We start from the raw sequence: 21,775 nt of genomic DNA, 5'->3' as shown, positions 1-21,775 counted from the left end.
CTGTCTGCAAGGGCAGAGGCATCCTGACCCAGTGCGTGTGCCATCTCTTATGGCTTCTGCACCAGCTTCTGAATTTTAAGGGTCTCTGTGCTTGAATATTCAAACGATGCCAGATTCCAGGCTGCCTCTCTCTCCAAGGGAGATCACCTTCCCACTGGGTTGGGAACCCCGAGAGGTCACAGAATTCTCTTGCCCATGGCACAGTTGTGTCTCCGAAGGAACACAACTTCGGAGCTCGCATTTTTAAAGGTGAAAGAAGAGGATGCTACGTTTCCACTCAGCCTCGGCCTGTGGGAGTGTGACCGCCCACGTGCATATGTGCACAGTGGTGTGTCAGACTACAAAGAGCACCTGTCAGGGAATGAAAACAGCAAGGGGAAGACCTACAGGAGTGTACTGGGGGCAGTGCTTCCTGCTGCTTGAGTGGCTCTTTAGTCTGGTTCAGAGCCAACAGCTGTTCAGAATTAGCTTCATAGGAATTCCTTTTACCTTTCATCCACTGCCTCAGGAATCCTGAAAAATCTGTTTTTTCCCCCCTCCCAGCCACTTAGCCACTTATCTTTTCTGCTCAGGCTGAGCTTCCAGAGTTCTCCGCTCTTTAAAGGCAGCTCTAGCATCCAGACTGGGATGACCGCACACATGGTGTTCTTGTTTCCCCAGTTGGGTGCTTTGAGGGAAATGGATGTAGAAACACAGCAGAAATGTTTGTTCATCACAGTCTGGTGTTGGGAGGAAGTGGTCTCCTTCCTTGCTTGTCCCTGAAGCAGGCAGACAGGTCACAGCTGGGTGGGAAAAACCCATGACTCTGTCCTTAAGGAAAGGTATTGAGTCTCCAGCCAGATTCCGGAAATCTGTAACCTCTCCACAGTGCAGCTGCCTAATTCCCTATATGGTGAGGATTGGAAATTTCTGACCAGATTTCTTTCTTTTTTAAAATTGAATTTTATTATTTTCGGCTGCGCTAGGTCTTTGTTGGAGCTACTCTAGTTGCGGTGCGCAGGCTTTATTTTCATTGCAGAGGCTCCTCTTGTTGCGGAGCAGGAGCTCTAGGGTGTTCGGGCTTTAGTTGCCCCACAGCACGTGGGATCTTCCAGGTCCAGGAATTGACCATGTGTCTTCTGCTCTGGCAGCTGGATTCTTAACCATCAGACCAAAGGGAAGCCCCTTGGCCGGACTTCTGGGAAAAAAAAAAAAAGTCACTGGAAGCAGTGGGCTTCCAGCTTTAACCAAGTCAGCCTCGGGAACTAGAACTGGTGCTGTCCCCCTGCCTCGGGCATGCAGTCTCTCAATCTAACAGCTCTGATGGGCAGCCTTGGATTTTGGGACGGTAACTGGACTGAGGTGTAGCCTCAGCTATTAAAATCAAACAAGGAGGAACTCAGTGTTCCCTTGGCCTGGCTGGAGAGACCTCTTCCACGGGAGAAAGAGCCTCCTCTGTCTCAATGAGTGCAGTGGGCCTTGGCTGATGGGCCCTCAGGACTGTCTTGTCCACGGTTCTCTTGAGCCCCTCACAGTGTCCAGCTCTCAAGAGAGCTCTGTAACTTCTCTGAATGAACAAGAGCCCAAAGGGGTGACTCTAAATATCCCATGAACGACCAGCCAAATCATGAGGAATTGGGGCCCAGTGAGCTGTCCCTTGGGAGGCATCCTTAGCATGGTGGGCCTCAGTGACGGTGACCCGAGTCAGCTCCTGGAGAGGTACTGTAATGAAAGGAGAAAGCACCACAACACCATGTTTTTCCAAGTGTTACCCATTTATAAATAAGTACATTTGCTTTCATACATACAGTTCATTGTACAGATGGCGATCTGTATACATGGGCAGGAAATTGCATTCATTTAACTTTTCACATCTATCTCACACAGCTCACATGTACAGACAATAAAACTGCTCAAGCAAGTACAGCAAAGGAAAATGTCTTTCCTTATACACAGGGGGCTAGATGCCTCTGTTGGGTGTGGGACATCCCCACTGCACGAGTTCACAACCGTGTGGTGTTCAATATATCAGGATAAAGAACAAACATGCATTGGATAATATACTGTACAGAGAAAGTCCTTTACATCTGAGTTATAGAAAACCTAAAGGAAAACTAAGTGCATTAAAGCTTTTTCCAGCAAGTGTCTTGAAAGGACAGCAAAGAGGAGGAAGAATCAAAATCATGTTAGTACAAATCACTCTTTAATTGTAGACTGTACAGGTCTGTACTAATTAAAATCATCTTGGATTTGGAGGAGACAGAACAGAGACAAAGATGCTATGCTGGATGGAAAGGAGGCCATGCCTGAGAATGGCACCTGCCCTGAGCCTGACGAGGAACTGGCCCCACTCAGCAGGAATCAGCCAAAGAGGAAAAAATAGAAATGAAAACAACACCTCCCCCCCCCCCCAAAAAAAAAACCCCAAACTGGAACAGGAAGTGTAACTTACAGGATTTCCAGAATAACCTGTGAAGGATGAAGAGATCTGGAGCCAGCATTCCTAATTTTTTTCCAGTAAGTTGGTTCACAATAAGGCAGGTACATTCAAGTACTGAATTTTCCAGAAATAACTCTGTCTGGTCCTGGGAACCAAAGGGATTGAGTCGAGTCTCCCTAACCAGGTGTTCTGGTTAGTGATTAGGCAAAAGAAAAATCCAGCTAGCGAGTGCTACAACAACAAAGCAGCTAGGCTCCTTCCTTTCCACAGAGTAGGCGTAAAAAAAAAAAACAAGAGGGATGCTGGTCTGCACCTGTGTGTGTCCAGCGAAAACCTGACAGGTCAGCTTAGCGGAGATACCACAGAGTCAGCAGGAAGAAATGAGATGAAACGGGTGAGGAAACATGAAAGTAACACTTGATTTTTGGTGTCCAATTAACGTGTTCATTTGGTACTGACTTTCAAAGCTCTGACTGTGGCCATCAGCTGGCCATAAGCATCTCAGGGTGGTTCAGCTGCTGCGAGGCATTGGACACAGAAATGCAGGTTACCAACACTTCAGCCCTTGAGTGGTCTGTGTTATAAAAGTTGATGAAGACCCAGTGAGTATTCAAGTACCTCTGCACAGCGGCTCCACCAGCCCCATTGTGCTTGCGTCCAGGCCCCCAGCCAGCCACCTCGTCTTGGGAGCAGCCAGAGCTGAGTTCAAGGCATTGCATGGTGAAGGTTTCCGTGACACGTCTTTGTAGGTAGCTCCTACCCCTAAGCCCTTTGTTCATTGTTGTTAGTCATGGTAGATGGTCAGTCTGGAATTCCTAGAGGAGAAGGAAGAGAAAGCCCTACCTCCCAGCGCGCACACCGCCGCCACCAGGCAGCACAGGCCTGGTGTGGGAGCAGCAGCAGCTGCCTCTTCGGGGTGGCTTTTGGAGGAGTGGGCAGCCCAGGGACAGACAGGCAGGGTGGGGGTTGGGGTGCTGAGGCTGGGATGGGGTTGGGCACACCCTGCCCCATGGGGGTGCCTGTTCCATTTTTGTGGCAAAGATTCAGTGAGCAACGGGTGTTGTCCAAGGCAATTCTGCAGTAGAAAAATAACTATCTTTGAGTCGAACCATCCAACTGTGACACCTCTGGAGTTATAAAAGTTGGAGGCCGAGAGAACTGAGAGGGGTGCTCATGGGGAAGGGAGGGGTCTTCTACCTTCCCATCCATCCACCGGAGAGAGCAAGGGAGATCTGGTCAGCCTACCCCCAGTCTCTGCCTGGCTGAAGGTCCCAAGCAGGTAGTGTTCAAAGAGCGTATCCTGCCGCAACTGGCACAGATGTGTGAAGACCCCTTTCCAGGCCTTTGTTCCCTCCTTCCTGGATCCTCAGCCTGCTGGCCTGCCTGTTGGCCTGGCTGTGGCTCCCGGAGATGCTGCCATTCTTTGCTACCAGACAAGCCTGGTGCAGAGCCACAGTGACACCTAGTGGTGAAGTGTGGTGAAGCAAGGGGACATCCACAAAAAAACCCCACTGTGACTAAAATCTAAGGAAAATACTTATGGACATTAAATTAGATACGGATTCATTTTTCTATTGGGTACATCTCTGGGATATAAAAATACCAATATTTAGAGATGGGGGTTCATAAACTACTGTACAATATAAGGACCAAGAATACCTTTCTCTAAGCTGTTCTGTTTACAGTAACTTAGGAAAAGTGTTTAATAATCCAGGCTTAACTAAATTAGCAAACTCATATCTCTGGACAACGACCTTGGGTACTGTACATGATTCTAATTCGTGGAGTTTTCCTGAGCCTTCAAGTTAAACACATCTAGAAAGAAGGGCATGTGGGAGAGGGACGGGAAGGGTTTGTGCTCTATTAACTTGGGACTTTTAATAGCGCACGTCTGCAACCTGGAGAAGATACAAGAGCAGATACAAAATGGTCTCCATTTTGTCCATGCCAAATTCTCATGTTACACAGGGTTTTCCCTTTACTTTGTAAATAAACATTAATTTTTAATTGTTAATTGTGTGCCTTACTGATCCAGTAAATAAAGTAACCATGTCTCAGGAGTCCCTAAGAAAATTGCTGGAAAAGCACTTTAAAATCACTGCAAATATTTTTTTTTGTCTTTAAAAAGTCTTACTCTTTTTGATGCTTATATACAAGTTATTTCTTGTGCTATAAATGTTGTGATCCACTGCTTGCTTGCTTTCCTTTTTTTATCCCTTTGAAAAATACACTAAGAGACAAGGGCGCTTTTGCTATTTTCTAATGAAGACATTACTCACACTTAAATATCCAGTTATTTATCAAGAGTTACAAATTCAAACAATAAAGTGCACCCATTATAGACACGATGTGATGGAAACCCATTAGTGCAAGAATTCTGGGTGAGTGGAAGGTACGATTTGATGAGAAACCTGTAAGCTGAAGTTTGTCACCGCTGTCTCCGTCTCAGGGTGATGTGAAGTGGGTGAGTGGAACTTACCAGGTTGATCTGAAAAACTCCCCCCCCCGCCCCACCTGAAGCCAGACACTGATGCCAGCAGGTGAGGGGGCGTCTCTAACATACAGTACTAAGATCATCCCATGGCAGTGAAGTAGCAAAACAGGGCACAGGCAGTCTGCTTATAAAGAAAAACTTTGTCTCCTGCTCCAGTAAGGTCCAGTTGGCATTTTTTAGTCAAAAACAACTGGCGCCCAGTAGTGGTATTCACGCCCTCTTACAATGCCTACAAACGAATTGTATTTTGACTGCTGACAGTTTAGGTGTTTTGTCCAATAAGACATGGACCCTAAACCTGTCTGCCCTAGAAAATCCTAAGAGACATGCTCAGAAGAAGTGGCATCAGTGGCATATTTATAAAACTACAGAACCTGCTCACCCACTCAGGCAAGAGCAGGTGGTACGTGTGGTGCTGTGAATAAACAGGGGCACTTTTCTAACAGAAACTGAGAAATTTTCAAAATGTGGCAGCAGTTCCTCAGTGAGAGGTGGTTAAGAAAGGTGAGATGCAAAGAGCCCAAAAGGGCTGAGACCTGGACAGAGAATGCTGAGAGGCTGCTGGGCTCCTGGTCATGGGCTGATGCTACAGCTGTACATTTCATCATCTCGGTGAGAGAAAGAGAGAGCAGAAAAGAGACAGGGATGTCCGCTCTGGGCTAGCTGAGTGGGAGATAGTCCTTAAAAATCAGAGAGTGGGCAGAGTCTGGGTCTTGGACCAGCCCTGCCATTTACTTCCAGCACAGAGACACACACATCCTGGCCTGTTCCAGGCTTGGGGAGGGTGGGTGGAGGGGTGCATCTATTTGGCAGAACCTATGTTAGTAAAGAAGTGTTTCTGATTTCAGCTTCATGGTCCCCATGACTTAACGATTTTTTCAGAGGACACTTAGTATTACAAACAGGTCTGGTCACATCTGGATTTCTGTTCAGGAAACTGCCCTTCCTGTAGCCCTTTACTAACAAGAGCAGAATGATTCCTGGTAACAGAGAACAGATTCCCTTTTGTTTAGTTTGTTAATTTAAGAGCTGATGCACAGTTGCTGCCAGGCCTGTGCTAAGGCTTTGGTTCCAGGGTTCTTGTTGTCCTTCACATGCTGGCCTCAGTCACTCAAAAGGACTGGTTAGCAAATGACCATGACACAGGCGATGGGTGCAGGGTCATGGGGTCAGAAGGCTTACTGTCCATCTCACGTTCTCCTACAGAGGGCTGAAAGGGGTCTTTCTCCACCCTGAAACACTTCACTGTGTATGGATTTTAAATATCACTCCTGAGATGTCCCGGCATTCGAGTGGTTAAGACTCTGCACTTCCACTGCAAGGGTGCGGGTTCGATCCCTGGTTGGGGAACTGAGATGCCACGTGATAAGTGGCAAAAAAAAATAAAAAGCATCCCCTCTCCCAAACACTCCTACTTAGAAAAAAAATAAACAATTCCTGTAATGACAGATAATGAAACTACGGATCTTGAAACTATGGTGGGTGGAGTTACGACCACATCTGCCATGGAATGCAATGGCCCTGGGTGCAAGCTCTGGGAGTCAGTCTTACCATCCCCAGAGGATTCAATTTCCTTATTAGAACCAATTCTTCACTAAACCATCTGGGTTAAAAAAAAAAAAAAAAGAGGGCCAGTAGAACAAAATCTGGCTTGAGGCAAAGATCCAACTAACAGGATTACCACGCCAGTCAATCTCTGGGGAGAGTATATATTTACTCTGCGTGGACAGTCAGTGACGCAGGACCTAACAAGTAGATTTCTCCAAGACAAGAACTTTCTACAGCCTTTCACTGAGAATCCAGAACAGTTTTTCTCTCTCTCCCCACCATATACTTATTTATTCTCTCCCCCACTCATGGAAAATCAGTAGCGTTTAATGGTTAATTTGGCTAAAAACATAAAAAGAATAGTTTGCAGTGAAGTATTTTAAAAATATGTATGATTCTCATCCAATTTCCTCAGCTGACTGAGATATTAAAGGGCTGGTTGTTTCCTGAATGTTCCTACCATGCCTCTTGGGCAATCCATGGAGTGACATTTCAAATAACTGTACTGGTGTTTTTCTTATTTCTTCTTTCTCCTCGATCCTTTATCCCCATAGGAACACCAGCAATAATCTAAATGAACATTCTAGACTTGACAGCCGCAGGGACCTGGTGGTCCGGGGGGAGGAGACCACGGCACAAGAATGCTCGGGGGCTGCTATCTGGATAACAGTGGATAAGAATGCAAAGGCAGAGGGGCGTCACACTCTTTCTAAAAGTTCCTAGAATAAAACGAACGCGAACATCTCATCTCATTTTCGTAAAAAAGGAGAAAGACATTTTACACAACAAGAACATCAGTGAAAGCGATTGTCTCCTGGAAAAAGCCGACCAGTGCGTCTGATCTCCCTGGGTTGAAGCACGCGGGCACAGCAATCTCCTCGCTGGCGTCTGAAGAGAGGGAGAGAGCGTGTGGCTGGGGCACGGACGAAAGAAACCCAAGTCCCGGCTCCGTGGAGGCCAGCTTCTCAGTCGGCTGCATGCAAAGGATTTCAGCACGTGGGCTGCCACCTCCGAACACCACGCAGAAACTACATGAGAAATTAAGCCAGAGAACTACCTCGGATGTGGGAAACCAAGCCTGAAGATGTGCAGTGAAAACATATGGGTCTCACTCCAACACACGTCTTTTAAACATTAGACTCCACAAATGGTCTCTTTGGTTTGATAGGGGATGTCTGCCCTTGTCGAGAGTCCCGGGACAGCTGTCTGTACAGGTTGTCCTGGTAGGCCTGAGCCACGGGGAGGGTCCGAGCCACCTTCACGTCAGGGTATGAGGAGGCCTGGCTGACTCTCTCCAGCAGGTCTCCGCGGGACCCGTTCGCCAGCATCCCGTGGGGGCTGTAGTAATCGTCCTCCAGCAAATGGCCATTCTGTGCATTGTTGGTCTTGTTATAAAAGGCGATGTTGCTGATGGACGACGGTGGGCTGAAGGACTCAGGCTGGGGCAGGCCGCCTGGAGACGTGGGGCTGAGAACGGTATCTACGGACGACACCGCCCAGGTCCGATTCTGCTGGTGAAGGTGGGGGTACTGTTGAGTCCGGGCTGTTTTATCTATGATCCCCATGAATGGTGTGGTCCTGGATCGGGTGGGCTCACTAGGGTAACCTCCCTGCGTGGGAGACACTGGCGACAGCTCATCACATGACCTATCATATGCCGGTTTCAGCGGGATCTCCATCTGCTGGATGGAGGAGGATGGCCGGAAGGTAGGTGTTAGGTTGGAGGCAGAGGAGATACTATTGCTAGATGGAGAGAAACGCAGGCCTACGCTCTGGGAGTGCAGCAGTGGCCTAGGAGTTGGTGGGTGGGGTTTGATTTCATTGGGGTTGACACTAATAGGTCTTCTGATTAAATGCGACACGTCAGGGGAGCCTAGTTGGCTGGAGGAACGCTCCAGGTCTAGTTTCGAGTGACACACTGGGTAATACGACGCGGACTGGCTGCGCCCAATCTGTGGCGTCTGGCTGTATCTCATGCCGCCCCGGTAGGCGGAGGAAGGTCGCTGGGGAAGGTCTTCTTTGGTCAACCCTCCGTGCTGACAGATGGCACCCGCACTCAGGCTGGCTTGGACGTGCTGCACAGGTCTCCCATCCCCTACGATCCCCCCAATTGACCCCTGATAAACCAGCCGGCTCTGACTCACTCCTATGTCTCCTTGGGAAGACTGGTATTTACTGGCCATTGAATGGGCCACTTGGCCATAGGCCCCCGTGGAGATGACAGTGCTTGAATGCACGGCCGAGCTGGGCTGGTTGCTCCTCACGATCTGGGCTTTGGCCGGTTGGAGCCGGAGCCCAGGCTGGGGCACGGCCACGGGAAGCTGGGGCATCTGGTAGGGCCGCTGGGCCATCTTGGACAGCGGAGATTTCGGTCTGCCAGGAAGCTGACTCACATTTGTGTCTTGCTGATAGCGCACAGGGGAGCCTGACTGGGAACGGTAGACACTCATGCTTTCCGCTGGAGGGCTGGCCCGGTACTGGGGGCCTCTGCGGAGAGGGGAAGGGGGCGGGCTTGGGTATTCCTTGCCTGGCCCTCCCACAGGAGGTGGGCTGAAGCGGTAGGAGCCACCTTGATGAGCCGGGGAAGTGTGTGGGGGACTAGGCCGATAGTGTGAGTTCTGGTGAGTTGGAGACAGCGCGGGTGAGCTGGACTGATAGCTCTGCCTGGTGGGAGAACCTACGGAACTGCTGGACCGGAAGTCAAAAACCTGATGCGAGCCGAGGGGCGAGCCAGAGATGTAGGCTGAGTCCCGATGGGCCGGGGAGGAGGGTGGGCTCTGGATGATGGGGAGCCCCTGGCTGGGCCGAGCCTCTGTCTGGAGGCCGATGGACACGTTCTCCACGTCCTGTTCCAAGAACTCCTCCTCGAGTATGTCCTGTACGGAGTAGATGTCTTCGTGTTGGGGTTCAGGCTCTGCTTCCTCTGGGAGCTGCTGCTGCGGAGGCTGCTGTTGCACCGGCGGCTGCTGCTGCATCTGTCGACACTCATCCTCCACCCGCAGCAGAAGCCGCTGGATCTCACGGTTGTTTGGACACAGCTTGATGGCCTCGTTCAGGTCCTCTAAGGCTGCTGCAAACTGTCTGCTTGACGAAATGTAAACACAGGAACTGGAGTTATTCTGAATCACAGGAATCACCAGGAGCTGAGGACCTAGTCACGGTCTTAGAGAACTGTTAGCGCCTGAGTGGGGTGGGTTGGGGATGGGGGGCGTCTGGGGGCTTTCGTTGTGTCTGATTTGTAAGGAAGGAAATAGGCAGGCTGTCATTCCGGAAGAGCCCAGAATGATTCCCTAGCTCCTTCAGCCTCCATCTTCCTTCTGGCCTCTCTGGGATCAGTGGAGAAATGTCCCCATTTTGTTCAGTCCAGCTAGGCCCTTCAGGAAGTGTCTCTTAGTGCTCAAATGCACACCAGGTAGTCTGAGGGTTGGGTGGGGTTGTCATTTACAGGGTCACTGTCAATTAGCTTAGGAACAAATCAGTAACTACGATATTAAAGAATCTTGCTGATCCAGCAGAATTTTTTTCTTTACATTTTGGCTCCAATTTTCAGGCCTGTTCCATCCCAGGCAAGAACCCTGTCCTCTTCTGCCCTGTCTACCTCTTGCCCCGCTGCACTGTGGCTCCTCCACCCGGCTACGGCAGAGCTGGGCAGGTATCAGGTGTGCTGACTAGGAAACTCAGACTATCGTTTACAAACAAGGACACAAACTGTCAGAGATATTCCCCTCCGCTCTGTCAACCTTGCCCAGAAAAGGGGCAGTGGCCTTGTGAGGAAGGAACCATCCCAGGGGAAAGAGAACCTGATAGTCCAGCTTCTGTGAGGCCTCTGTCGCCCCACTTAGCCAAGACTAAGATCACTGCCACCGTCATCTCGAGACTTAACCTGGGTCTGATTTTCAGGACAACAGCTCCCTGGTCATGGCCATGAACCTGAAGCAGTTCTCTGACAGGGAGAGTTGGGGAGAAGGGCAGAGCATTGGGCAGGTGGCATCAAAGACAGGGATCAATGATCTATAAAGATCACTGATGGCAGTCTAGATCTTTCTGGAGCCTTTCCTGCCCCCTGGGCGTGAGGGATGGGTTTCTCTGGGGCCCTCGCAGTCCTGGCCCCAGGTGCTCCTGTGTTCCATGCATTTATGGTGTGGTGCTGGGAGGGGCGGGTAGGTGAGAAGGAGGTCTGATGCCATCAGACTAGAGGGGAGCCCCAGAAGGAAGACTAAGTGAGCAGGGGACCCCCCAAATGCCTCTAAGCAAAGAAAGAGGAGTCTGTCATACGTGACCCGTCCTACTTTTCCCTCTAAAAGGGTTGGGAGGATATTCTGCTCTCTCTCAAGAGACTGGTGTCTCTGTGCTGTCTGTTTTGGGGGTTAAAAAAAGTAACTGAGAGATGGCAGAAGCCTCTTGGAAGAAGGTGCCTTTCTCCAACAGTGAAGAGGCATTTTTCTCCCACAGTACAATGCTCTATCTCCACAGCCCCAAAGGTGTGCAAGCTGTAAGATGTGCTCTGTGCTTGGGGTAGGTGGGGGGCCGTCCCCAAAGCTTGGCCCTGAGAGTCCTCGTGGACAGACACAGTGGGTACAAATGCCCCAGGGTGGCCGGTGTCACCTCGGCCAAATTTCCAGAGAGAGACCTCTTGCTCCTCACCCTCTCTCTCTCTCCTCACCTGCTGCTGCGTTTGGCCCTTGCTCTCGCATAGTAAGCTTCATAAGATTTCGGTTTCAGCTCCAGGGCCTTAGTAGCAAATTCCTCCGCCATTCCAAAATCCTGTCATTACAATAGGTGTGCAAATGAGTCATTGAAGAGATATGAGAAATAGACAGCTTGGGAAGAAAACAGATTATAGGTACATTTCTTTGACATTTATGGATGGGGCACCTGGGGTTCTCGACATGCCTGGCGCGGCTCTAGCCACGTGGCCCAAATGCAAGTTCCTTCAGCATTTTGCCTTGTGTGGCCCTGCAGTGGCTCCTGGGAATTTATCTACCCTGAAGAACAAAAATGCTTTTCGTCTGCCCTCTTTCTGCAGCAATGTTCTTTCTGTCCCAGAAGCCAAATGTCAACCCACCGAAGCTCTTGAATTTGGAAACCTGAACTCCTGTTGCACACCTGTGTATGAGGCAAACACACACATTGGCATCTCGTGTGGACCCTCATCCTACCCCCCATCTACCTGCCTCCCCCACTATTCCTTGGCTTCAAAGGGGCAAGAAAAATCCGGGAAGATGGGGTTGTGTGAAAAAGAACTGACTGGCCATGGAGAGTGGATGGAGGAGGGATGTCAGGCAGGCTTGGGTTCAATTCTCGGTTCTGCTCTGTAAGCCCGCGTGTTTGCTCATCCGTCCCGACCTCCCAGGTAGGACTAAGAGCAACAGAGCATTTGAAAGCCCCCTACACAGGAGATGTTCAAGAAACGGCAGCTTCCCTTCTGTTTCACAGAAGCTTCTGGGGCCTGCTCCTCCTCTTAACTTGTTCCTTGCTTAGGAAACATTTAAAGTTAAAAAAACAATTTTGAAACAAGACAGAAGCCGGGCTGTGACTGGGGTCTCTGCTGTCACCTCATCTCTCCATCACTGAGGTTCCCTGGAGGAACACGGTTCCATTGGTCCTATGAAGCCCTGGGAACAGGAACCACGGCAATGAAGCCATCATTTTCAAGACACCTTTACACACTAAAGGGGGAGGTTTTCTCCTCTTCTAATATCAAAGCCATAGGACAGCACAGTAGCCTCTGGTTAAGCTTGTGATTCCTAAAGCAGAGCAAAGGCCCTGTGGTGGAGGTAAAAATGAAAAAAAAAAAAAAAAAGTCAACAGGCAACTTTCTACCAAAGTTGACAGATTTCAGGTGGCCCTGGGAGGCAATCCTATGTGGTGCCTAAGAGAAAATCTCCTATCTTATAGCATTGGCTTCCAGCTCTACTATTTTCAACCTAACCCGTTAATTTTTTCTTTTGCAATGATCATTATTTCTGAGGTAATTAGAACTTTTTTAAGAAGCAGAGCATCTGTGAGGCACAAAGCGGCCAGTAGGTCGATGGCAGCTTTGGAGCTTCGTCTCATGCTCACCAGCCAGAGCTTAGCAGACCCTCGGTGCTCTGCCTCCTGTTCCACGTCAGAACCTCACTGCTTCCCCCTGAGAACCTCCACCACATCCCCGTATTCCTCAGCACCCGGAAAAACTCTGCCTCTTAGGGCATCGCTGTGCTGAGACACCCAAGTCTGCTTATTTATCAGGGCTCTTCTCACTGCCAGCTTTTAGATGGATGGTCAAAAGGTCATTTTTCTGGAGCTGACAGAAGATCTCTTGCCACAGAGGCTATAAGGTCACTGCTGGACACCTGAGTTCTTCATTCCGTTATTCAAACGTTCCTGTTTGGCTAGGATTATTTTTGTCTCCTGAGGAACCTGAGACCTCAGGCTGGTGGATGTCAGAGGTTCCTGATATGAGCCTGGCTATTCCAGGGATCTGAGAGAGGGTTCTTGGCTCAGCAGTGTCTGTATATTAAGAGGGCAGCAGCTGAGGGCATCACAGGCTGTATCTAGGCAGGCAAGAAGAACCAAGGGCTATTTAGGGGATAATAAAGGACCAGGAGGGGTTTCCCTGGTGGACCTGCCAATTCAGGAGATGCGGGTTTGACCCCTGGCTCAGGATGATCCCCTGGAGAAGGAAATGGCAACCTACTGCAGTATTCTCGGCTGGGGAAATCCCATGGACAGAGGAGCCTGGTGGCTAAAGTCCACGGGGTTGCAAAAGAGTTGGACATGACTTAGGGACTAAAGTAACGAACCAAAGGACCAGGAGGAGTTCTGAGACTCCTTCTGTGACAAGAAGGGACCTGGCACATTAGAATGAAAGGATGAGGAAAGAAGTGAAAGTTTAAGATTAGCCTTACACATTAAACCTTGAAGTCCGTGGTCCTGGGCCCTCTTTTCAGCCCTTCCTTAAATGATGAGGGGGTCTCCCAGAAAGGAAGGGAATGACTACAATTGAATCTAATTGAAGCTGTGAGTTCCAGGATCCACTGCGCTCACCTTTTCCCAAAGACCAAAAACCTGACTTGGGGGCAGGGCAGGATGGTGATGAGTATTCGAAATTACTTTCAGTGGGAATCAGGAAAATTCAGAAAGCTACAAAGTGCCCACAGAATTCATTTTTTTTTTTTTTTTTTTTACAGTTTGAGATACAGATTGTAATGCTTAAGTCTTGATTTCTTTTAAATTGCAAATGTCAGTGCTCTGTGAAGGACAACCAAGTTTCAAATGGGGCAGACAAGGATTTCAGGGGCCTGGTAAAAGCCAGGGCGTGACATGGATCATCAACTCTCAGGGCTGTGGAAAGGAGCTGGGCTGAGAGGCACTTACGTTCATTTTCCTGCGACAGCGAGACAGGTTGAGGAGGAGGGACACCTTCAGCTCCCGGAAGGTTTTCAAGTCCTCACCAAACCCTTCTCTGGGGAACTTCTTCAGGGCATACTGGTAGCGCTGGGCGGCTTCCTTCACTTTACCTTTCTAGTAGGGGCACAAGATGGCAAAACACACTGTTGGTCTGCAGAGCCACTGAGGAGGTCTGTTCCCGGTCCCGTCCTTTCTCCGCGGTTACCACTCAGGGTGAGCCCTCCCCACCTCCACCCCAGTGGTGCAAGGACAAGGTCCCATCTCTTCCACTGGAAGCTCGCCTGGCAGGCAAGGCGTAGTGAGGGAGATTCCCAAGACACAAGCCAGAGACACAAAGCTTTGGCAAATGAAAGACCTGGGGCCCCAGCTTCCCAACCGGATTCCCAAACGACTGATCGCACTCATTCCGAAGGAGCCTGTTCTTGGCCCAATCTCCCTGGGACACAGCATTTCCTAGTCCCGATTGCTCCAAGTTTATCACTATTTCTTGACCTTTGGCTTATCTGGAAAACTCTTTTTGTTCCACCTTGCCAGTCCTCTAGAAAAGGCCATGTCTTCCTCACAGAGGATGTGAGCTAAACCAGTCTATCTGTTGCTTCCCTAATACTACTGATAAAATAGTCTCAGTGAGTCTTTCTGTTTTTGGAAGAGGCATGGGGCACAGTGGTGCTAGAGAAGTGGAACTGAGAATCTGTGATTCCACCTGACTAGGTAGGAGGCATTTTCCAAGTAATTCTATGAGTCACCGAGGGACCTGGGTCACAGGGGCCTTAAACTTTTCTTACATTTTTCTTCTGAAAATCTGTAAGCTGAGCCCAGAATGGTGCAGGAGGCACCTCCCATTCTGTTAGCTCATCTTTTTATTCCTTCCATTCCTTCTGTGTAGTTGTAACTCCAGCCAGAGATCCTGAGCTGAGGACAGACTTGGAGTCTTTCAAGGCAGAATTTTGGGTGGGAACAGGAGTAGCTCTGGCTGTTCTCATTAGGAGGCAGGACACCATGTCTCAGGATGCCAGAAGTTATGTCATAAATCGGGCTTAGGTTCTGGACAGCACTGCCATTCTCAAGTCCATCAACACAACACCTAGAGAGGCCCTTCTGTGAAGTCATGTAAAATCAAGACTGGGCCAGAGCTCAAGCTTCCCAGAAGTCTATGGGACCCAGATTATCAAGCTTTCACGCAATGGTCCTCAGGAAATACAACTCTGCTCACAGGAGCTCTATACTCCTTACGTAAGGCGGAAATAATGTGTGTCACAGTCATTTCCTCATCTCTGGGCCTGGCATGTCTCAGTGACACCCGCTGCCAAAAGCTGGGTTGGATTTGCATTTACCTTCAGGAGGAGAAGGTTCAGCAAGTCCTCATACAATGAGATGACTCTGACATGGAGCATTCTTAACGGCCTTCCTACAGCCCCTGGGAGTGTGTGTGTGTGTTAGGGTATGGAGCCTTCAGCCTGAATTGTGACTATAAGACTCCATATCTTTTCCGGTTGTCATTCAGCGAATGATTTCAAGTCAGTCTGTAACTGCTCTTTGTTTCAGTTTCCTTATCTTACTCAGGGAGGCCGATAAGCTATTATTACTACAGACTTTTAAGTCTACACATATAGTAAACATAAAAGCTAAAATCAATGCCTCTTGCCCACAGACTGGGAATATCTGCACTACCTATTTTTCTTCTCCTTGTCCCATGGTTTTCAGGCTCTGATAAACAGATTCCATGTAGAATCTATGGCACCGCCTATCAGCGACCAGGTAAAAACCAGGTCTTTAGGTTGATCGGCTGTGGGCACGTATAGGCTACTCTTGCTCCCTTGTTGAGAAAGCAAAACCTGGGATCCTCAGCTTATGAGCCCTCCACTGAGGGATGGCATTCTCCTGATGACTCTAGAACCAAGAAGCAGAACTGACAGCAATGCCATTCTACCAAGACTCTGGTGAAGTCTATGTGCAGGGAAGAGTCAGCGGCCATCTGGAGAAAGCTCCTTCTTCTCCTCACCTTATAAAACATGTCCCCCTCTTCCATCAGCTTGCTCAGCAGGATGATCATGATGTCTGGTTTGGAGGTGGCCATCGCCCATGTGGCTGGACCTGTAGTGTACAGGATGCATGATGGGTAAAAAACTCATACAATGTAAGGGTGGTAGGAAGCTAGGTGAAAAAAACACCCTGGGGGGGATTTCTGCTGAGAGAACAACTTGCTCCACAACACTGGCCTCGTCTTTCAGAACTGGGAGTGTCTCAGCACCTCCCACTGCCAAGAAGCCGCGTTGGATTTGTATTCACCTTAAAATAAGAATCTCTAAACGGTCAGAGTCTGCACCATCGGAGGGCAGCAGAGCCTGCGTGTTGTATTCAGGCAGGCAATGCTTAGTCTGGAGTTACTTTAAATAAGGAACTTGGGAGAAAAGGGTTTACGTTAAATGTCACCGTAAGATTTTAAAAAATCCAAAAAGGGTGATTTATTTCAGAATCTGGGACTCAAAACCCTCAGCTGTTCAGTCTCTTTAATTTTTAAGCATGTACTCTGCAGAAGGGAAACCATGAACACTTCTAAAGGCTCCCTTAATTCGTAAGTACCAAATAGGACCCCTGGGATTCACACTGAACTGTTCCAGTGTGAAACAAGCCATCGTGACAGAGGACCACTCTACCCACAAAGAGAAAGAAAAGGTTAACTCGATTAGTTTACAGATGCCTGAATTATTTACCAACTAAGCTTTTCTGGGTTAGTTATCAAAAGTTCAAGTTATTCTCTACAACAGTCATTTAAAAAAAATATCTTCTTTTAAGGTGAAGTAAATTAAAAGATTAGAGGTGTTGGGGACTCATGCAGGCTAAATCAAAGAGGAGAAGGCAAAGCTGACCAAGCCATCAGACCACGCCTGATGCTGACAGCGGTGAAATATACCTCGTGGGCGACTCGGTAACGTCTGACAACCTTCAAAGAGAGGAGAAAACAAAAAGTTGTAGGAGAGGAAAAAAAAAATGGATGAAGGTGAAAAAAAAAAAAAGAAGGAAAAAGCAGCAGTGAGAGGCAGGCAGCAAAAAAGCCAGCATATCAGCCAACCCTCGTCTACGGGTCCGTGGGAGGGGCAGCGGAGGGGGCAGCAGCCGCAGGGACCCGAGGGTCCGAAGCACATACAGAGCAGGGCAAAGCGAAGGCTCGCGGCAGCACAGGGTTCCAGGACGCTCACAGGGCGCGGCTGCTGCCGAGGCAACAGCGCTGAGATGCACTTAAGGTCAGAGCAGCCTCCCGGCTAAGGCGACTCGGGGCGTGGCAGATAACCACGTGACTTTGGACACGGGGTAGTGTAGACGAGGGCTCTTCTCTGGGCCAAGAGTCTTTCTGTTCACTCGGATAATAACAGGGCCCAGGCAGAGGGGAGACTATACACGTTCACACCGAACGCCCAGGGCAGCCAGACCACTGGGCCAGTCTGGCCGCTGGGCACAGATGGCCAGCACCTTCCTCCTTTCTCCTACCTATCTTGGCTCCTTTCTTCAGAAGGGTGACAACAACAGAAGTGTTCCGGCACCCCACAGCCCTGTCCAGAGGGCGCATTCCGCTGTAGTCCACGTGCTCAATCATGGCCCCGTGATCCACCAGGAACTGGACCTAGGACACGATCAAGCAGCACGGTCAACCCGGGTGTGAGGGCTCCAGCTGCTGCCTGCCCTTTAGTCAACTGCTGGTGTGAACCCAGGGTGGTGCAGCTGTAAAGAGCCCGCCTGCCAATGCAGGAGACGTGGGTTTGACCCCTGGGTCGGAAAGATCCTCCAGAGGAGGAAACGGTAATCCCACCCAGTATTCTTGCCTGGGAAATCCCATGGACAGAGGAGCCTGGCGGGATATAGTCCACGGGGACGTGGAGTCACATACAACTGAAGCCACTGAGCGCAGCACAGGTGTGAACCAGGCGGGACAGCGCTGGTATTCCAGGTCCAGACCCCTGGGCCTGGTTTTCAGTTGTGTTTGGAATATTCCTGAGCTCAAGCAAGTACAGATCTGAGAACGTTGTATCCAGAATCATCAACCCCGGACAACACTGTGGATGGAGAGCCTTCCCTCCTCCTCCCACCCTGGGGGCTGGTTAAAGGCACTCACCACCTCAGCGTCACCATAGAAAGCGGCTAGATCCAGCGGGGTGCGGCCGTTCTTATCGGCGTGGTCGGTGGCAGCTCCGTTATCCACCAGAGAACGGACCACCGAGAGATGACCCTTCAGACAAGCCCAGCTGAGGGCGGTCAGTCCTTCTTTGTCCATGAGAGCAATGGAGGCACCTACAGAGCAAGCACATCACAGGGCTGAGGAAACAGGAACAACAGGAGAACTCACAGCAGGAGCGAAAGCTGGGTTTTAAGGTGTGCGCGTGTGCTCAGTTGTGTCCGACTCTTTGTGACCCCATGGACTGTAGCCCGCCAGGCTCCTCTGTCCACGGAATTCTCCAGGCAAGAATACTAGAGTGGGTTGACATGCCCTCCTCCAGGGGATCTTCCCAACCCAGGTCTCCAAAATTGCAGGCAGATTTTTTTTACCACTGAGCCATTTAAGGTGTATATTTGGCAAAGCACAGCTTCTGCTTCTGGTGTGTTACCTTTTAATAAAGCTGCTAACAAAACTGCTGCCAGGAGTGGTCAGGAGAAGAGTCCAGTTCTTTGGGCATCCTAGGGTCTGCACAGTCTCTCCTGAACCTTACTGTCTCTCCTGAAATTTCACTACTCCCCTGTGAGAATCTTCTACTTTGGCCAAAATGGATGTGCTCCCTGCCTTGAGAGTCCCCCCCAAGTGTTCCTGTACCCTCACTTCTGGTTATGTTGGTCCCACATGTGGACACCTTTTCTTTCCCCATATGGGACTTGCCTCACTTCCCCCCATTCTCTAGGAACCATCTCAAACCTCCCTGTCTCCAAGAGGCCTCTCCTGTTCACTGTTACTCATTTTGAATCTTCCTGACACACGTCACCTTATTCTGTTATTCGTCTTTTTTTTTTTTAATGTATGCCACTTATATATTATAAATTCTCAGGGAATGTTTTCTAAACTCAGCAAAAGTCTTTCATTTTTAATAGTATAAACTCCTTGAGAGATTCTCACAGAATAAGGAGCTCAGAACATGTTTATCATTGATAATAGCACCAGGCCACCTTCTCCCTCCTTAGAGTGGGAGGGAAATGGACTCAAGGGAAGAGGCTGGGCCCAGGCCAGGAAGGGAACTAGGAGTTTAATTAAACTAGTCAGCCTGCAACAATTCCATCCCCACTCGCTTTGCCTATTTTATATTCTGCATCTTCTTCCCGTCAACGTTTCTCTAGGAGCAAGCATACTTGACACACTGTTTTGTAATGAGCCTAAAATTCAATCTACATTTGGTCCTTAGCCTAGGTTGTAAGCACTTGGGTGGCAAGGAGCCTGTCATTCCCTTGTGGGTTTTGAAGAGTACCTAAGGTGACTCTTTCCACACAGTTGGTGTGTCATGCTCACCAACAAAATGAGATCAACTTACTGCACACACAGTATACTTTTCAGGCTGCCTCCTCACTGGATGTCAGATTCAGATGTCAGATCTGATTCGGATGTCAGATTAAGCTTGGGACCTGCCACAACTAGGCTCTGGAGCTCCCCAGCAGTCATGTGGCCTATCCCCTCTGTGTCCTGAGACGTCAGATAACCAGATTCTAGCTTCCCGAGACAGGATGAAGGGCTGAATGGTACCATATTCCTAACCCTGAGGAGAGTCATCTATGTACTGGGTCCTCTAGTTTGGGACCCAAACGCTGATTCTAACAGAATGAATTTGAATATGGGACAGAATCTAAGGAGATTTCTCAGATGCAGCATCTATAAATTTCCTGGACAGAGTCTCCAGGGGTTGAATAAACAGAAAAAGAAGGTTCTGGATGTAAATTACAGATAAACTGATTTTTACGAAGATGAGGGAAGGTGGAATTTAAGAAAAGGAGATACATAAACATATTATTCAATTTACTCTGAAAATCCAATTTGAAACCTTCTTCTTCTCTCTTTCCTTCTCCCAGCAGTTAATAGAATCATAGTCCTCCCAAACATCTATTTAATTATTTTGAAACTTCTAAGAATTTTATATTGGAGTATAGCTGATTAACAATGTCATGATAGTTTCAGACGGACAGCAAAGGGACTCAGCCATACATACACATGTATCCATTCTCCCCCAAACTCCTCTCCCATCCAGGATGCCACACAACATTGAGCAGAATTCAAAGTGCTACACAGTAGGACTGTGTTGGTTATCACTTTTAAATATAGCAGTGTGTAGAGGTCCATCCCAACCAAGCCTCAATTTTAGAAGTCTGTGGAGTTCTTGTCAACTCATCTATCCATATGTCCTACGTATGATCAATCTTTATATCCACAATCTTTTTCGTACTTGGCCCTTCTGTTCTATGCTAACTGCCACTGCACCTGTATTTGGCATCGCCTCTCATCTATTTAATGACAACGGCTTCCTAATTGATCCCCAGGTCCACTATCATCTCTTCATCAACAAAACTATTCACGCTACTGCCAGATTTTCTTTTTTTAAGGCACAACTCTGGCATTGATTGATTCCCTTTTAAAACAATCTTGAAAGGCTCCCTATTGCCTTCAGAGAAGTCCAGACTCTTTGCGTCTGCTCCTTTCCTTATGTAAGTTTATTGATTTACTTGTGGCTGTGCTGGGTCTCTGTTGCTAGGCAGGCTTCCTCTGGCTGTGGAGAGCGGGGGCTACTCTCTGGTCGCAGTGCTCAGGCTTCTCACTGTGGTGGCTTCTCTCGGTGCTGAGCACGGGCTCTAGGGCAGGCAGCTTTCAGTAGCTGCAGCTCCTGGGCTCTAGAGTGCGGGCTTAATAGTTGTGGCGCATGGGCTTAGGTGTTCCTCAGTATGTGGGATCCGTTTGGACCAGGGATCAAACTCATGTCTCCTGCCTTGGCAGGCAGACTTGGATTCTTTACCACTGAGCCACCAGGGAAGCCCCAACCTCTTCCTTTTCAATTTCTTTCCATATACGTTTCCAACAGTCCTCATGTACATCACTGGACAACTTGCATATTTCCCCAGTCTTACTGTATACCTGTTCCTCTTCTCTGACCTTTCATTTACATTATATCCCCTCCCTGAATACAGAACATTTTTCCTACTCAAATTTCAAAGTCTGTCCTGTTCTAACTCAAATACCTTTATCAGCACACTCAGGATTATCTGCTTTTTAAGGCAGCTACTTATCTTTGTTTCATCCCCTCCTTGCCACATTATAGACCCTTTGAAGACACAGATTATAGTGTATTAATTAAAAAAAGATCACAGTTCCTAGCACAGTGTTTTGCAAATAATGTAGGTTAAATACACATCTGTAGAATTCGTTGGTTGAGAGAAAGTCTCTGATTTAAATGTGAAAGAATGAAACAGTATGGAGACCAGAATGCCTGCAGTGAAGGAGGACAACTCTCTGAAATCTGTGTCTGATGAGCTTCTTTTTAAAAAATATTATTCATTTTTAGTTGAAGGATAATTGCCTTACAATATTGTGCTGGTTTCTGCCATACATCGACATCTGATGAGCTTTTTCTATGGGTGTGCGGCAGACCCTGTGCAGTCATCTACTGCTTATCTGTGGTGAAGGGTCTCCCTTTTCCAGCAGACTTGGGGTGTTCAGGGACATTTACTCCTGCCGTGTCTTATCCTGAGTATCCAGGCATATCCCCCTTGCTCCCCAACACCCATGTCAGTGGAATGAAGGATCAGTCAGTTCAGTTCAGTTGCTCAGTTGTGTCCGACTCTCTGTGACCCCATGGAGGGCAGCACGCCAGGCCTCCCTGTCCATTACCAACTCCTGGAGTTTACTCAAACTCATGTCTATTGAGTCACTGAGTTGGTAATGCCATCCAACCATCTCATCC

The 21,775-nt window shown here is 48.7% G+C and overlaps 1 protein-coding gene across 3 annotated transcripts in view; it reads right to left on the bottom strand.

Moving 5' to 3' along the window:
- Positions 1–1,733: 1,733 nt before the first annotated feature.
- Positions 1,734–21,775, bottom strand: part of TANC2 (tetratricopeptide repeat, ankyrin repeat and coiled-coil containing 2) — a 386,861-nt gene continuing 366,819 nt past the window's right edge. For all 3 annotated transcript variants that reach the window (XM_061144314.1, XM_061144315.1, XM_061144317.1), the window contains 6 exons: positions 17,965–18,140; positions 17,343–17,475; positions 15,856–15,947; positions 13,821–13,967; positions 11,125–11,225; positions 1,734–9,542 (listed from right to left, as the gene is read on the bottom strand). In XM_061144314.1, the coding sequence (XP_061000297.1) occupies positions 7,589–9,542; positions 11,125–11,225; positions 13,821–13,967; positions 15,856–15,947; positions 17,343–17,475; positions 17,965–18,140 (2,603 nt within the window). In that variant the 3' untranslated portion in view covers positions 1,734–7,588. The remainder of the gene's footprint in view (positions 9,543–11,124; positions 11,226–13,820; positions 13,968–15,855; positions 15,948–17,342; positions 17,476–17,964; positions 18,141–21,775) is intronic.

Source organism: Dama dama, chromosome 5 (assembly GCF_033118175.1).
Source record: "Dama dama isolate Ldn47 chromosome 5, ASM3311817v1, whole genome shotgun sequence".
NCBI classification, from domain to species: Eukaryota; Metazoa; Chordata; class Mammalia; order Artiodactyla; family Cervidae; genus Dama; species Dama dama.
This window is presented reverse-complemented; position numbering and strand designations above follow the sequence as displayed.